This window comes from Balaenoptera ricei, chromosome 3 (assembly GCF_028023285.1).
Source record: "Balaenoptera ricei isolate mBalRic1 chromosome 3, mBalRic1.hap2, whole genome shotgun sequence".
In the NCBI taxonomy this organism is placed as follows: domain Eukaryota; kingdom Metazoa; phylum Chordata; class Mammalia; order Artiodactyla; family Balaenopteridae; genus Balaenoptera; species Balaenoptera ricei.
Genome location: NC_082641.1, coordinates 111,126,752 through 111,143,952, shown reverse-complemented (window position 1 = coordinate 111,143,952; position 17,201 = coordinate 111,126,752). Strand labels below are relative to the sequence as shown.

At 39.9% G+C, this 17,201-nt stretch overlaps 1 protein-coding gene across 6 annotated transcripts in view; it reads left to right on the top strand.

Annotated features, from left to right (window-relative positions):
• Positions 1–1,327: 1,327 nt before the first annotated feature.
• The window catches only part of KIF3A (kinesin family member 3A), a 102,460-nt gene continuing 86,586 nt past the window's right edge, over positions 1,328–17,201 (top strand). For all 6 annotated transcript variants that reach the window (XR_009502382.1, XR_009502381.1, XR_009502383.1 and 3 more), the window contains exons 1-2: positions 1,328–1,459; positions 4,223–4,496. Coding sequence is in view for 3 of the 6 variants with exons in the window: in XM_059917048.1 (XP_059773031.1) it covers positions 1,454–1,459; positions 4,223–4,496 (280 nt within the window). In the remaining 3 variants the exon portion in view is untranslated. The remainder of the gene's footprint in view (positions 1,460–4,222; positions 4,497–17,201) is intronic.

The window sequence follows — 17,201 nt, the reverse complement described above, 5'->3', positions numbered from 1 at the left end:
ATGGCTCTATGCTTCAGTTTTTTAGATCTGTGAAATAGTTACTCCTGTTTTCTATTAAAATGACTAATAGTACCTATTTCAAAAGGTTATAATGTAAATTAAATTAATAATTTAAAAAGGAATTAAAGCACTTAAAACAGTATGCTGACACTAAGTATTTTTATTAGCTCCTGCTGCAAGCATAAAAGCCTTTGTATTCTAACAGGAAACCATGCCTGCAATGTCAGATGAATCAAGGAGGCCAGGTGGAGCTGGTGCAAGGGGGATAGCTTGCAATAATGAGTAAGAGAGAAGATTGCAGGAAACCCGGAGAGGGCCTGTGACTTTTATTCTGTGAGATGAGAAATCATTGGCAGGTTTTGAACGGAGAAAAGACAGTATCGGATTCATGTTTTAACACCAGCCCTCTGGCTCCTGTGTTGAAAGTAGACTAGGATGGCAAGGATGAACTGCAAGGAAACCAGTTCTGAGCTGTTTAGTAACACAGGTGAGAGATGGTGGTGGTAGAAGTGGTCGGATTCTGGTTCTATTCTGAAGATGGGGACAACTAATTCTATAGAAAGATTGTGTATTGAGTATGACAGAAAAAGACTGTGGTTTTGACCTCATAAATTGTCAGAATTCAGCTTACATTTATTGCGATTAGCCTTTTAAATTACTTATTTATTTATTTTATGTTTGACAGGGGTGATGTGGGTACTGCCAGGGATGGGAAGCGGGAATCAACGTTTCAATTCTGGACACGATAAACTTGAAATGTCTATTACACATCCAAGCAGAGTGGTGTTCAGAGACAGGTTCGGACAAGAGAGAGGATAGATCATTCTTTCTTTCACGAATATTTATTGAAAACTTACTCTGTGCCAGGTCGTATTCTAGGCTCTGGAGGTAATTGTGAGAATACCAACAAAGTCCCTCACGACCTCACCTAATGGTGAGACAGGTCATAAACAAGTTGGCAGTCAAGCGCAATAATGTATGTAAAATTTTTGGCTCTCCAGAGGGGACACAATGTAAAATTGCTATCGTTGTTTTTAATGTTCGGAGTATTGCAAGTGCTAGAAGATGAGCGTTGCCGGTCTAGGATTGCCTCCTCCTCCCCCCCTCCCCCCCGGTGGTAGGCAGGTCTCCCAGCCCCAAATCAGGCCAAATTTCCAACACAGTGGAATGGCGGCATTGCGCAGGCGCAGCCTCAGTCTGGCGTCCTAGGAGACGGACTCGGAAAGTCTCGGCGCAGGCGCAATGCAAGAGACCGAAGACGCCTCGGGCAAGGGGATGGGGCGGGGCGAGCTCGGGGTGCGCCTGCGCACAGCGCGCTCTCGCCAGAGGAGCCGCAGTCTCGGGAGCGCCCAGGCAGTGTTTCGATAATCTCTGACTCGCCTCTCCTGCGAACCCGGCGTCATTGGACTGCACCCCGGGCGGGGACGTCCGCCGAGCACGGGAGGAAGCAACGATGCCGGTGAGTGGGGTCACTCAGCCGCTGGGGTTCCTCCTCATCCCTGCGGCCTGACCGGGTGGCGCGGCCGTTACCATGGAGGCGCAGAGCAGGCGGGCGGCCGGGGTGGGGCGGGGCAGGGCAGGGCAGGGCAGTGCCGGGCGGGCCAAGCGGTTGGGGAGCCAGGCGGGTGGGCCCTGGACTGTGGGGGGGGGGGGGTCCAGCCGACCCGACCCTGGGAGGGGCCCGCGGCAGGCCTTGCGGTCTTCGTTGCTGCTGCATCCCGCAAGGCCTGGGCTGCTTGACATAAAGGCACTGTGCCAGAGGATGCGCTCTCGCTCCCAGCCCTGCCGCTGGGTAGGGCCTCTAGGAGCAACCGCGGAGGGTCGGGTTTGGATGCCTCTCACCCTGTGGGGTCTCTACGCCGAGGAGCCAAGCTCTGGAAGGCAGTAAAGCACGGGCTGTCTGCCTCTACCCCAGGCTGCTGACTCGAGCTGTCATTCCTCTTCGTGGTGCTCTAGCTTACAGTGCAGAATGTAACCCGTAGGTGTCTTTGTGTGTGAGGGGAGTGAGTGGTGGGTGGCGGTATGTTTGTCTTGTAGGATTTCACAGACTGTTAACTTGCACTTAATAAGGGGCCGTCGTAAGTCCAATATAGGGTCATGGAGAACACTTGAGCTGTGGCCGGCTATTTACGTGAGGGGGTTGAGTGGTTTGGTGGTGGTATGTTTGTCTTGTAGGATTTCACAGATTGTTATCGAGCACCTAATAAGGAGGCGTCCTAAGTCCATTATAGGGTAATGGAGAACACTTGAGCAGTGGCTGGCTATTTACTGGTTGCGAGGCCTTGGATAATTATTTAATCTTTCTGGGCCCTTCGTTCCTACGTAATTAAACTTTTCCTTCTGGGGTTATCAGGATGAGATAAGAATGCGCAGGAGACTTGAAGGACAGTGCTTGACTTTTAGCATTAAATGCTTAATATTTGTTACTTGTTGCTTTCTATTTATTTATCAATTCATTCAACAGTTATTGGGCACCAACCCCATGCTAGGACTGGAGATACAATATTGAGGAAAACCAGGCAGGTTCTTGAACTTGAGAAGAGAGACGCCTTGCCTTCTAGGGCGGAGGTGAAAACCATACATACATACAGGGACAAAGACACTTAACATTAATGAATGAAGTGGATGGGTGGCATACAATAGATAGAAATAGATTCTGGTGAATTAAGTGTTGCCGTGTAGGAATGCTGACCTACAGATGTCAGATCATCTGTTTTTTCCGGGAGAATCTAGAAATTGTTATTTTTGTGAAATTTCTCAATTTTTAGCAACTAATTCAAAAGATTTTAAAATAATATAAGCCAAGCAAAAGACATTTGTGGGCTGAATTCAGCCCCTTGACTGACTACCAGTTTGGAACTTCTGGGTTAAATAGAGACACAGACATTAATCAAATAAGGAGCCAAAAAAAAAAAAAAAGTAAAATTGTAACCGATGGAGAAGGAGAGAGAAGGGTGCTATCAGGGCCTATACAAGGATTTGACCTAATCAGGGAAGTCTTCCCAGATGAAGGGGCTGTTGAGCTGAGGTCTGCAGGGTAAGTGAAGAGGAGGGTGGGGGATGTTCTAGGCATAAGGAACAGCGCTTGGGAAGGAGTGTGGTGAGAGGGATCATGGTGACAAGAAAAGGCCTGAAAGAAAGCCAGTGTGGCTGTGGCTAAGAAAGCCGAGCTTGTGAAATAAAACTGGAGAAGTAGACATGGACCAGAATCAGATCTTACACACCACCTGAAGGATTTCGATCTTTATCCCAGGATCTGTGGGAAACAATTGAAGAGTTTTAAGTAGGAGAGTGACATAATTAGATTTGTGTTGAAACTGACTGCCAAGTAGAGAACAGACTATAGGGGAACCTAATTAGATGCAGTAGTACAGGTAGGAGTCTCTTATAATTCGGGGCGAGATAATGGTGACCTAGAATAAGGTGGTGAAAGTAGAGATGGAAAGAAGTGTGTTGAATTGATATAATCTGTTCCTTGTCAATGACAGTGGCTCACGTTTGTTTCTCTAATGCTTAGAAGAGTATCTGAAACAGTAGGAATTTAATATCTGTTCAACCAAACTGTTGAACTTCTTCACTTTAATAATTGTATTTTAATGTAGACTCTTAATCATAAAATTTCAAAATTTGAAACTTTACATATACAAATGTTCATAAGGTTAGAGTCAAGCTAAAACATTTTTCTGCCACCAGGCTTTCTTTTCTGTCTTTCACTTGTCTTCTATAGAAAAAGTAGACTATATGAGGATATATTATTTGATAAAAAATTTTTTTACTAATGCATTGTAGAAAATATCAATAAAACTAAAAGTCTCAGGGGGAGCAGAGGACCTATTACTAGATTCTTGATTAAAGTTATTAACCATATTCGCACGTGTTTTCCTACAGGCAGGAAACTCAGAGCAAGTCAGGGAGTTTGTGCAGAAAGACAAGTCTCTAATATACTCTCTCATTTTCTGCCTGAATAACATTAACTGTAAATGTAAATTAGATTTCCTCTCCCCTCATTTGTATTGTAAAAGAAACTATTTTCATATCTTTTTTAATAAGCTTTTTCTATATATCTGTAAGATCTTTAATTGCATTTAACAACTATTTATGGAGCGCTTAATGTGTGCAAGGCACTAGGATGCCAAAGTAGCCTTTTTCAAATTTTAAATTTAATCTGTTGAAGGTAAAAGTAAATGTTCTTTTCGTTGTTTGTAAATATTTTCTCCACCAGATCAGTAAATCAGAGAAGCCGGAAAGCTGTGATACTGTGAAGGTGGTGGTTAGGTGCCGGCCCCTCAATGACAGAGAGAAATCAATGTGCTACAGACAGGCTGTCGGTGTGGATGAGATGAGGGGAACTATCACTGTACATAAGACTGATTCTTCCAATGAACCTCCAAAGACGTTTACTTTTGATACTGTTTTTGGACCAGAGAGTAAACAACTAGATGTTTATAACTTAACTGCCAGACCTATTATTGATTCTGTTCTTGAAGGCTACAATGGTGAGTACTTTATATAGTTTACTCCTTTTTTAAATAGATCTTTATTGGAGTATAATTGCTTCACAGTACCGTGTTAGCTTCTGTTGCACAAGAAAGGGAATCTGCCATATGCATACACATGTCCCCGTATACCCTCCCTCTTGAGCCTCCCTCCCATCCTCCCTGCCTCACCCCTCTAGGTCATTGCCAAGCACAGAGCTGATCTCCCTGTGCTATGCTGCTACTTCCCACCAGCCAACTGTTTTACATTCGGTGGTGTATATACGTTGATGCCACTCTCACTTCGCCCTAGCTTCACCCTCCCACCCCACGTCATCAAGTCCATTCTCTATGTCTACCTCTTTATTCCTGCCTTTCAACTAGGTTCATCACTAACATTTTATTTTTTTAGATTCCATGTATATGCGTTAGCATACTGTATTTGTTTTTCTCTTTCTAACTTACTTCACTCTGTATGACAGACTCTAGGTCCATCCACCTCACTACAAATAACTAAGTTTCGTTTCTTTTTATAGCTGAGCAATATTCCATTGTATATATGTGCCACATCATCTTTTTCCATTCATTGGTCGATGGACATTTAGGTTGATTCCATGTCCTGGATATTGTAAATAGTGCTGCACTGAACATTGTGGTCCATGTCTCTTTTTGAATTATGGTTCTCTCAGGGTATATGCCCAGTAGTGGGATTGCTGGGTCATATGATAGTTCTATTTTTAGTTTTTTAAGGAACCTCCATACTGTTGTCCATAGTGGTTGTATCCATTTACATTCCCACCAACAGTGTAGGAGGGTTCCCTTTTCACCACACCCTTTCCAGCATTTATTGTTTCTAGCTTTTTTGATAATGGCCATTCTGACCAGTGTGAGGTGATACCTCATTGTAGTTTTGATTTGCATTTCTCTAATAATTAGTGATGTTGAGCATCTTTTAATGTGCCTCTTGGCCATCTGTATGTCTTCCTTGGTGAAATGTCTATTTGGTCTTCTGCCCATTTTTTAACTGGATTGTTTGTTTTCTTGATATTGAGCTCCATGAGTTGTTTGTATATTTTGGAGATTAATTTGTCATTTCTTTTGTCATTTGTCGTTTCATTTGCAAATATTTTCTCCCATTCTGAGGGTTGTCTTTTTGTCTTGTTTATGGTTTCCTTTGCTGTGCAAAAGCTTTTAAGTTTAATTAAGTTCCATTTGTTTATTTTTGTTTTTATTTGTTGCTCTAGGAAGCGGGTCAAAAAAGATCTTGCTGTGGTTTATGTCAAAGAGTGGTTTTCCTATGTTTTCCTCTAAAAGTTTTATAGTGTCTGTTCTTACATTTAAGTCTTTAATCCATTTGGAGTTTATTTTTGTGTATGGTGTTACGTAGTGTTCTAATTTCATTCTGTTACACGTAGCTGTCCAATTTTCCCAGCACCACTTATTGAAGCGGCTGTCTCTTCTCCGTTGTATGTTCTTGCCACCTTTGTCGTAAATTAGGTGACCATATGTGTGTGGGTTTAACTCTGGGCATTCTGTCCTGTACCACTGATCTATATGTCTGTTTTTGTGCCAGTACCATACTGTCTTGATTACTGTAGCTTTATGGTATAGTTTGAAGTCGGGGAGCCTGATTCCTCCAACTCCATTTTTCTTTCTCAAGATTGCTTTGGCTATTAGGGGTCTTTTGTGTTTCCATACAAATTGTAAGATTTTTTTTGTTCTAATTCTGTGAAGAATGCCATTGGTAGTTTGATAGGGATTGCACTGAATCTGTAGATTGCTTTGGGTAGTATAGTCATTTTCACAATATTGATTCTTCCAATCCAAGAACATGGTATATTTCTCCATCTGTTTATGTCATCTTTGATTTCTTTCATCAGTGTTTTATAGTTTTCTGAGTACAAGTCTTTTGCCTCCTTACGCAGGTTTATTCCTAGGTATTTTATTCTTTTTGTTGCAATGGTAAATGGGAGTGTTTCCTTAATTTCTCTTTCTGATTTTTCGTTGTTGGTGTATAGGAATGCCAGAGATTTCTGTGCATTAGTTTTGTATCCTGCAGCCTTACCAAATTCATTGATTAGTTCTAGTAGTTTTCTGGTGGCATCTTTAGGATTTTCTATGTATAGTATCATGTCATTGGCAAGTAGTGACAATTTTACTTCTTCTTTTCCAATTTGTATTCCGTTTATTTCTTTTTCTTCTCTGATTGCTGTGGCTAGGACTTCCAAAACTGTGTTGGGTAAGAGTGGTGAGAGTGGACATCCTTGTCTTCTTCCTGATCCTAGTGGAAATGCTTTCAGTTTTTCACCATTGAGTATGATGCTTACTGTGGGTTTGTCATATATGGCCTTTATTATGTTGAGGTAGGTTCCCTCTATGCCCATTTTCTGGAGAGTTTTTATCATAAATGGGTGTTGAATTTTGTCAAAAGCTTTTTCTGCATCTATTGAGATGACCATATGGTTTTTATTCCTTAATTTGTTAACGTGGTGTATCACATTGATTGATTTGCATATATTGAAGAATCTTTACATCCCTGGGATAAATCCCACTTGATCATGGTGTATGATCCTTTTAATGTGCTGTTGGATTATATTTGCTAGTATTTTGTTCAGGATTTTTGCATCTCTGTTCATCAGTGATACTGGTCTATAATTTTCTTTTTTTGTGATATCTTTTTCTGGTTTTGGTATCAGGGTGATGGTGGCTTTGTAGAATGAATTTGGGGGTGTTTCTCCCTCTGCAATTTTTTGTAAGAGTTTGAGAAGGATTGGTGTTAGCTCTTCTCTAAATGTTTGGTAGAATTCGCCTGTGAAACCATCTGGTCCTGGACTTTTGTTTGTTGGAAGCTTTTTAATTACAGTTTCAGTTTCATAACTTGTGATACGTCTGTTTATATTTTCTAATTCTTCCTGGTTCAGTCTTGGAAAATTGTACCTTTCCAAGAATTTGTTCATTTCTTCGTGGTTGTCCATTTTATTGGCATATAGTTGTTTGTAGTAGTCTCTTATAATCCTTTAGTATTTCTGCAGTGTCAGTTGTGATTTCTCCTTTTTCATTTCTAATTTTATTGACTTGCGTCCTCTCCCTTTTTTTCTTGACGAGTCTGGCTAAGTGTTTATCAATTTTGTTTATCTTCTCAAAGAACCAGCTTTTAGTTTTATTGATCTTCGCTATTGTTTTCTTCATTTCTGTTTCATTTATTTCTGCTCTGATCTTTATGATTTCTTTCTTTCTACTGACTTTGGGTTTTCTTTGTTCTTCTTTCTCTAGTTGATTTACATGTAGGGTTAGATTGTTTATTTGAGATTTTTCTTGTTTCTTGAGGTGAGATTGAATTGCTATAAACTTCCCTCTTAGAACTGCTTTTGCTGCGTCCCATAGGTTTTGGGTTGTCATGTTTTCGTTGTTATTTGTTTCTATGTATTTTTTTATTTCTTCTTTGATTTCTTCAGTGATCTCTTGGTTATTTAGTAGTGCACTGTTTAGCCTGCATATATTTGGTTTTTTTACAGTTTTTTTCTTGTAATTGATTTCCAGTCTCATAGCATTGTGGTCAGAAAAGATGCTTGATACGATTTCAATTTTCTTAAATTTTCCAAGGCTTGATTTGTGACCCAAGATGTGATCTGTCCTGGAGAATATTCCATGTGCACTTGAGAAGAAAGTGTATTCAGCCACTTTTGGGTGGAATGTTCTATAAATATCAATTAAATCTATCTGGTCTACTGTGTCATTTAAAGCTTGTGTTTCCTTATTTATTTTCTGTTTGGATGATCCGTCCATTGGTGTAAGTGAGGTGTTAAAGGCCCCTACAATATTATGTTACTGTCGATTTCTCCTTTCATGGTTGTTAGCATTTGCCTTATGTATTGAGGTGCTCCTATGTGGGATGCATAAACATTTATAATTGTTATATCTTCTTCTTGAATTGATCCTTTGATCATTATGTAGCGTCCCTCCTTATCTCTTGTAACAGTCTTTATTTTAAAGTCTATTTTATCTGATATGAGTATTGCTACTCTAGCTTTCTTTTGATTTCCATTTGCATGGAATATCTTTTTCCATCCCTTCACTTTCAGTCTGTATGTGTCCCTAGGTCTGAAGTGGGTCTCTTGTAGACAGCGTATATATGGGTCTTGTTTTTGTATCCATTCAGCCAGTCTGTGTCTTTTGGTTGGGGCATTTAATCCATTTACATTCAAGATTATTATTGATATGTATGTTCCTATTACCATTTTCTTAACTGTTTTGGGTTTGTTTTTGTTGGTCTTTTTCTTCTCTTGTGTTTCCCACGTAGAGAATTTTTTTTAGCATTTGTTGTAAAGTTGGTTTGGTGGTGCTGAATTCTCTTAGCTTTTGTTTGTCTGAAAAGCTTTTGACTTCTCCATCAAATCTGAATGAGATCCTTGCTGGGTAGAGTAATCTTGGTTGTAGGTTTTTCTCTTTCATCACTTTAAGTATATCCTGCCACTCCCTTCTGGCCTGCAGAGTTTCTGCTGAAAAATCAGCTGATAACCTTATGGGGATTCCTTTGTATGTTATTTTTTGTTTTTCCCTTGCTGCTTTTAATACTTTTTCTTTGAATTTAATTTTTATTAGTTTGATTAATATGTGTCTTGGTGTGTTTCTCCTAGGGTTTATCCTGTGTGGGACTTTCTGTGCTTCCTGGACTTGGGTGACTATTTCCTTTCCCATGTTAGGGAAGTTTTCCACTATAATATCTTCAAGTATTTTCTCAGACCGTTTCTTTTTCTCTTCTTCTTCTGGGACCCCTATAATTCGAATGTTGGTGTGTTTAGTGTTGTCCCAGAGGTCTCTGAGATTGTCTTCAGTTCTTTTCATTCTTTTTTCTTTATTCTGCTCCTTGGCAGTTATTTCTTCCAGCTCCCTTATTCGTTCTTCTGCCTCCGTTATTCTGTTATTGATTCCTTCTAGTGTATTTTTCATTTCAGTTATTATGTTGTTCATCTCTGTTTGTTTGTTCTTTAGTTCTTCTAGATCTTTGTTGAACATTTCTTGTATTTTCTCAATCTGTGCCTCCATTCTATGTCTGAGATCTGGATCATCTTTACTATCATTACTCTGAATTCTTTTTCAGGTAGATTGCCTATTTCCTTTTCATTTATTTGGTCTTGTAGGTTTTTACCTTGCTCCTTAATCTGTGACATATTTTTTACCATCTCATTTTTTTTTTTTTTTTTTTAAAGAGTGGGATTGTGTTCCTGTTTTACCGGTTGTTTGGCCTGAGGCTTCCAACACTGTAGTTTGTAGGCTATTGGGTAGAGCTGGGTCTTGGTGCTGAGACGAGGAACTCTGTGAGACCTCACTCTGATGAATATTCCCTGGGGTCTAAGGTTCTCTGTTAGTCCAGTGGTTCTGACTTGGAGCTCCTACCGCAGGAGCTTCCCCCGACCCCAGGCTCGCAAATCAAGATCCTGCAAGCCACGTGGGTGGCAAAAAAAAATTTTTTTTTAAGAGAAAAATAACAAAGTAAAAAATAAAATTAGACTAGGAAATTAACAGGTATGTTAGACAGAATATAAAAATAAAAATATAGATGAATCAACAACCAGAAGGTAACTCAGTACCACAATAGTGAAAAAGGAGGAAGGAAAGAAAAAAAAAGGAGGAGGGGGAAGGCCTTGGCTGTGGAGAGTGGGGCCTATCAAGGGTGAGGTTTGGGTGGTGGGCAGGGCCAGTGCTCAGGACCTATGGGGCTGGAAAAGGCCCTGGGGGCTGTGTGGGGGTGGGGCTTAGGCTCAAGGAACAGAAGGGGCCCAGGCGTGCCCCCGACCCTGGTCTTAGAGGGCAGGGGACCTCACCTGGGAGCCTAGCAGGCTTCCTGGGCTCAAGTCGGCGGGGCAAACACCCTCCTCTCCTCTCCTGCTTCTCAGTGTGGGGTCTGGGAGGGCCCCACCCGCCTGCCTCTCCTGATCTCCCTGGCCTCCCTCCTATGCCACCAGGACCCACGCAGCCTGGAGGGGGCTTTGGATTGGAGGGGACTGGCCTGGGAGCTCAGCAGGCTCCCCATGCCCAATTGGGCGGGGCAGTTGTCTTCTGCTCCTCTTCCGCTCCTCCCGGAGGGCGCCTCCCACTTGCCTCTCCTGATCTCCCTGGCCTCAGGGGTGCTGATGTTGTCTGGCCTCCACTTCTCCTCCCCCTTTGGTCCCCGTACGTCCTACCTGTTCACTTTGGGGTTCCTCCTGTCTCCTTGGGGGTCAGAGCCCTCCACCAGTGGCCCGCAGGCGCATTAGTTGTGGGGAGATGCTAACTCTATGTCTTCCCACACCGCCATCTTGACTCCTCCCCCCTGTAGTTTACTTTTAAACAACTTTTATCAAGCTATTAATAACACCCAGTGAATTCAACCATTGTAATTGTGCAATCGAATTGTACAGTTTAAGTTTTAGTAAGTACATACAGTTGTGAAACCATCAGTTTTATCACCTCCATAAGTTCTTTCATGTCCATTTGCAGTCCCACCCCCAGGCAACCATGGACCTGCTTTCTGTCTACAGTTTTGCCTTTCCTCAAAATTTCGTATAAATCAAATCAGACACTATTTTGTCTTTATCTGTTTTCTTTGACTTAGTGTAATATTTTTGAGGGCCATCCATGTTGTTGCATTTATCAGTAGTTCCTTTTTATTGTTAAGTTGTATTCCGTGGTATGAATATACCACTTTTTATGGTCTTTGATGAGAATTTGAATGATTGCAGTTTTTTGACTATTAAGAATAATGCTGTTAGGAACATTCTTTTCTTTAAAATATTTATTTATTTTTTGGCTGTGTCGGGTCTTAGTTGCAGCACACGGGCTCTTTGTGGTGCATGGGCTTCTCTCTAGTTGTGACGTGTGGGCTCCAGAGCGCATGGGCTCATTAGTTGTGGTGCGCAGGCTCTCTGATTGTGGCACGTGGGCTCAGTAGTTGTGGCGCATTGGGCTTAGTTGCCCCACAGCTTGAGGGGTCTTACTTCTCTGACCAGGGATCGAACCAGCATCCCCTGCATTGCAAGACCAATTCTTAACCACTGGACCACCAGGGAAGTCCCAGGAACATTCTTTTATAAGTCATTGTGCAGATACGTTTCAAAGTTTCTCTTGGATAGATACCTAGGAGTGAAATTGCTGGGTCTTATGGTTAACGTATGTTTATCTTTTGAAGAAACTGCAAAACCGTTTTCCACAGTGGTGATTGTACTACTTTTTTCCCAGCAGTATGGTATGAGAGTTCCAGTTTCTTCACATCTTCACCAACATTTATACTCTTGTTCTTTTTAATTATAGCTATTATAGAGGATCTGTAGTGGTATCTCATTGTTTTAACTTGTATTTCCCTAATGATTAACAACATTGAACATCTGTTTGTGTACTTATTGGACATTTGTATGTCTTCTTGGTAAAATATCTCTTAAAATATCTTACCCATTTTAAAAATTGGTTGCCTGTGTTCTTATTATTGAGTCATGCTCTTTATATATTCTGAATTCATATCTGTGATCAGATATGTGATTTGAAAATATTTTTCCCAGTCTGTGGCTTGTCTTTTCATTTTCTTAGTGATGTTTTTTTGAAGAGAAAAGTTTTGTATTTTGATTAAGTTCAGCTATCAAGTTTTCTTTTATCACATGCTTTTGGTGACATAGCTCAGAAATTTTTTCCAAACCCAAGACCACAAAGATTTTCTCTTTTTTTAAATTTTATTTATTTATTTATTTATTTATTTATTTATTTATGTGTTGGGTCTTCGTTTCTGTGCGAGGGCTTTCTCTAGTTGTGGCAAGCGGGGGCCACTCTTCATCGCTGTGCGCGGGCCTCTCACTGTCGCGGCCTCTCTTGTTGCGGAGCGCAGGCTCCAGATGCGCAGGCTCAGCAGTTGTGGCTCACGGGCCTAGTTGCTCCGCGGCATGTGGGATCTTCCCAGACCAGGGCTCGAACCCGTGTCCCCTGCATTGGCAGGCAGATTCTCAACCACTGCACCACCAGGGAAGCCCTCTCTTATGTTTTTATCTAGAAGTTGTAAACATTTTAGGTCTTACATTTAAGTCTCTGGTCCATTTTGAGTTAATTTTTATATATGGTGTGAGGTGAGGGTCTGAGTTTTTTTCTTTCTTTCTCCCCCCTGCCCCCTTTTTTTCCCTTGTTGCCTATGGATATCCAGTTGTTACCGCACCATTTGTTGAGAAGACTATTCTTTCCCTATTGAATTAACTTGGTGCTTTTGTCAAAATTCAACTGACCACAAATGTGTGGGCTTATTTCTGGATTGTTTGTTCTATTCCATATTTGTTTGTTTGTTTATTTATTTATTTGGCTGTGCTGTGCGGCACATGGGATATTAGTTCCCTGACCAGGGATCAAATCTGTGCCCCCTGCATTGGGAGCATGGGATCTTAACCACTGGACCACCAGGGAAGTCCCATAGAATTCTGTAATATAGAATGCAGTTTACTGTGCATTATTCAAATGTAGCTTAGCTGTAACTGTTTGGACTCTCAATAACAAGTACGTAATCCTTCTACCATTTAAAAAAGTTTTATATAATTAATAAACTATTTTTGGCGCAATTTTATGTTCACAGTAAAATTGAGCAAAGTACAGAGTTCCCGTATATCCCTAGTCCCCCAGAATGCACACCTCCTCCACTGTCAACATCCTGCACCGTAATGGTTACATTTGTTAAAATTGATGACCCTGTATTGACACATCATTATCATCCAGAGCCCATAGTTTACATTAGGGTTCACTCTAGGTTTTGTACATTCTGTGGGTTTGGACAAATATATAATGACATGTATCCACCATTGTAGTATCATACAAAATTGTTTCACTCTATATAGTATGTTGCCTTTTCAGATTGGTAACTTTCACTTAGTAACATGCACTTAGGTTTCCTCCATGCCTTTTCGTGGCTTGTTAACTCATCTCTTTTTATCAGTGAATAATATTCCATTGTCCTTATGTACTGTTTATCTGTTAACCTGCCTACTGAAGGACATCTTGGTTGCTTCCAAGTTTTGGCAGTTATGAATAAAGCTGCTATAAATATGTAGGTTTTTTGGTGGACCTTCTGCCATTTTAAATATATAGTTTGGAAATGAGGAGACTGGGTAAAATCTCAGGTAATTTTTAGTTTTTAAAAACTAACATTTTAAGAGAAGTTCATATTGAACAAAATGATAGCATTAGATTTGTTAAGTTTGGCATTTAAAAATTAGAAATTTGGACTCTCATCTCTGAAAATAAGATGAGATTCTTTAATTTTAGGGGATTCCTGGTCCTCCTTTCTCAGCTCTAATATTGTAAATTAGTAACCTTTTTATTTAAAAAATTTTTTAATTTAATTTTTATTTTATATTGGAGTATAGTTGATTTACAATGTTGTGTTAGTTTCAGGTGTACAGCAAAGTGATTCAGTTATACATATACATATATCCATTCTTTTTCAGATTCTTTTCCCATATAGATTATTACGGAATATTGCGTAGAGCTCCCTGTGCTATACAGTATGTCCTTGTTGATTATCTATTTTATATATATAGTATATGTATATGTTAATCCCAAACTCCTAATTTATCCCTCCTCACCACGTTTCCCCTCTGGTAACCATAAGTTTGTTTCTGAAGTCTGTGAGTCTGTTCCTGTTTTGTAAATAAGTTCATTTGTATAATTTTTTTTTTTAGATTCCACATATAAGTGATATCATATGATATTTGTCTTTCTCTGGCTGACTTCACGTAGTATGATAATCTCTAGGTCCATCTATGTTGCTGCAAATGGCATTGTTTCATTCTTTTTTATGGCTGAGTAATATTCCATTGTGTATATGTACCCCATTTTTTTATCCATTCCTCTGTTGATGGACATTTAGGTTGCTTCCATGTCTTGACTATTGTAAATAGCGCTGCAGTTAACATTGGGGTGCATATATCTTTTTGAATGATGGTTTTCTCTGGATATATGCCCAGGAATGGGATCACTGGATTGTATGGTAGTTCTATTTTTAGGTTTTTTTTTTTTTTTTTTTTTTGATGTGGACCCTTTTTAAAGTCTTTATTGAATTTGTTACAATATTGCTTCTGTTTTGGTTTTTTGGCCATGAGGCATGTGGGATCCCAGCTCCCTGACCAGGGATCGAACCCGCACCCCCTGCATTGGAAGGTGAAGTCCTAGCCACTGGACTGCCAGGAAAGTTCCTATTTTTAGTTTTTTAAGGAATCTCCATACTGTTTTCCATAGTGCCTGTACCAATTTACATTCCCACCAACAGTGAAGGAGGGTTCCCTTTTCTGCACACCCTCTCCAGCATCTACTGTTTGTAGACTTTCTGATGATAGCCATTCTGACAGGTGTGGGGTGATACTTCATTGTAGTTTTGATATGCAATTCTCTAATAATTAGCGATATTGAGTACCTTTTCATGTGCTTTTTGGCCATCTGTATGTCTTCTTTGGAGAACTGTCTATTTAGGTCTTCTGCCCATTTTTTGGTTGGGTTGTTTGTTTTTTTGATACAGAACTGCATGAACTGTTTGTATATTTTGGAGAGTAATCCCTTGTCAGTCACTTCATTTGCAAATATTTTCTCCCATTCTGTAAGTTGTCTTTTCATTTTGTTTATGGTTTCCTTTGCTGTGCAAAAGTTTTTAAGTTTCATTAGGTCCCACTTGTTTATTTTTGTTTTTATTTTCATTGGGAGGTGGATCCAAACAAATCTTGCTGCAATTTATGTCAAAGAGTGTTCTGCCTATGTTTTCCTCTAATTCAGCTTTGTATTTAGGTCTTTAATCCATTTTGAGTTTATTTTTGTGTATGGTGTTGAAGAATGTTCTAATTTCATTCTTTTACATGTAGCTGTCCAATTTTTCCCAGCACCACTTTTTGAAGAGACTGTCTTTTCTCCATTGTATAGTCTTGCCTCCTTTGTCATAGATTAATTGACCATAGGTGCATGGATTTATCTCTGGCCTTTGTATCCTGTTCCATTGATCTGTATTTCTGTTTTTGTGCCAGTACCATACTGTTTTGATGACTGTAGGTTTGTAGTATAGTCTGAAGTCAAGGAGCCCGATTCCTCCAGCTCATTTATTTTTCTCAGGATTGCTTTGTCTATTCGGGGTCTTTTGTGTTTCCATACAAATTAAAAAATATTTTGTTCTAGTTCTGTGAAAAATGCCATTGGTAATTTGATAGGGATTGCAATGAATCTGTAGATTGCTTTGGGTAGTATAGTCATTTTGACAATATTGATTCTTCCAATCCAAGAACATGGTATATCTCTCCATCAGTTTGTGTCATCTTTGATTTCTTTCATCAGTATCTATAGTTTTCTGAGTACGGGTCTTTTGGCTCCTTAGGTAGGTTTATTCCTAGGTATTTTATTCTTTTTGATGTGATGGTAAATGGGATTGTTTCCTTAATTTCTCTTTCTGATCTTTCATTGTTAGTGTATAGAAATGCAACAGATTTCCGCGTATTAATTTTGTATCCTGCAACTTTACCGAATTCATTGATGAGCTCTAGTAGTTTTCTGGTAGCATCTTTAGGATTTTGTATGTATAGTATCATGTCATCTGCAAACAGTGACAGTTTTACTTCTTCTTTTCCAATTTGGATTCCTTTTATTTCTTTTTCTTCTCTGATTGCCATGGCTAAGAATTCCAAAACTATGTTGAAAAAAGTGGTCACAGTGGACATCCTTGTCTTGTTCCTGATTTTAGAGGAAATTCTTTTAGCTTTTCACTGTCGAGAATGATGTTAGCTGTGGGTTTGTTATACATGGCCTTTATTATGTTGAGGTAAGTTCTCTCTGTGCCGACTTCTGGAGAGTTTTTATCATAAATGGGTGTTGAATTTTGTCAAAAGCTTTTTCTGCATCTATTGAGATGATCATATGTTTTTTTTTAACTGATAAAATTTTTTATTTCACTTTTGAGTTTTTACACTTTTCCTGATTATTCCATGTAAGGTGGAAACTAGAACTGTTTAAAAGACATACACAGATCGAGTACATCAATAACCAGGGTTTTATCTTTTTTGCTATACTATTTTCACAACCACAGGTGTGCTTGCTAGGCAATATAACCATCACAGAAGCAAACGTGAGGCAGAATACTGGTGAGGAAAAACAAAGCGAGAGAGAGCTACCAGGTATACAGACAGGCTCGTTCTACATTCACTACTGCGTTTTCAAGTGTCAAGTATAACTGCACATTTTTGTTCAGCTAGAAAGAGGAGGGATTTTTTCTTTTTCTTTTTTTTCCCTTTTGGTTTGTTTGAAATCAGTGCATGAATGTTTCTCATTTCAGCAGATGGACAAACAGATGGACACTACGGCTACGGGGAATGTTCAGGGGAGGGAGGGGGAGACTGTGAGACTGCTAGGCCTGGCTGTTCCCAACTCTCCCCATCACAGTGTTCATGCAACTTCCCTGCATTATAGGGTCTTGTTGAAATGTGTCTGTGAACTTGATGGGATGGGTACACTTGGGAGAGCTGGTGACAGGTGCTAACAAGCATTATCAGGGCTGGCTGCAATATAAGGAGAAACCATGGATATTTAAAAATACGTTTTTGAGTCAGATCTTGGTGTGACTGAAGAGCAATCACCGTTCTGAGAACTGGAAGAAGACAGAGCTGAGATGCAGGAAGCTCTTTTCAACTCTCTGAAACAAGGCTGGCTCACCAAAGTGCTCACCAACATCCCTCACCCCCTCCAGACCCC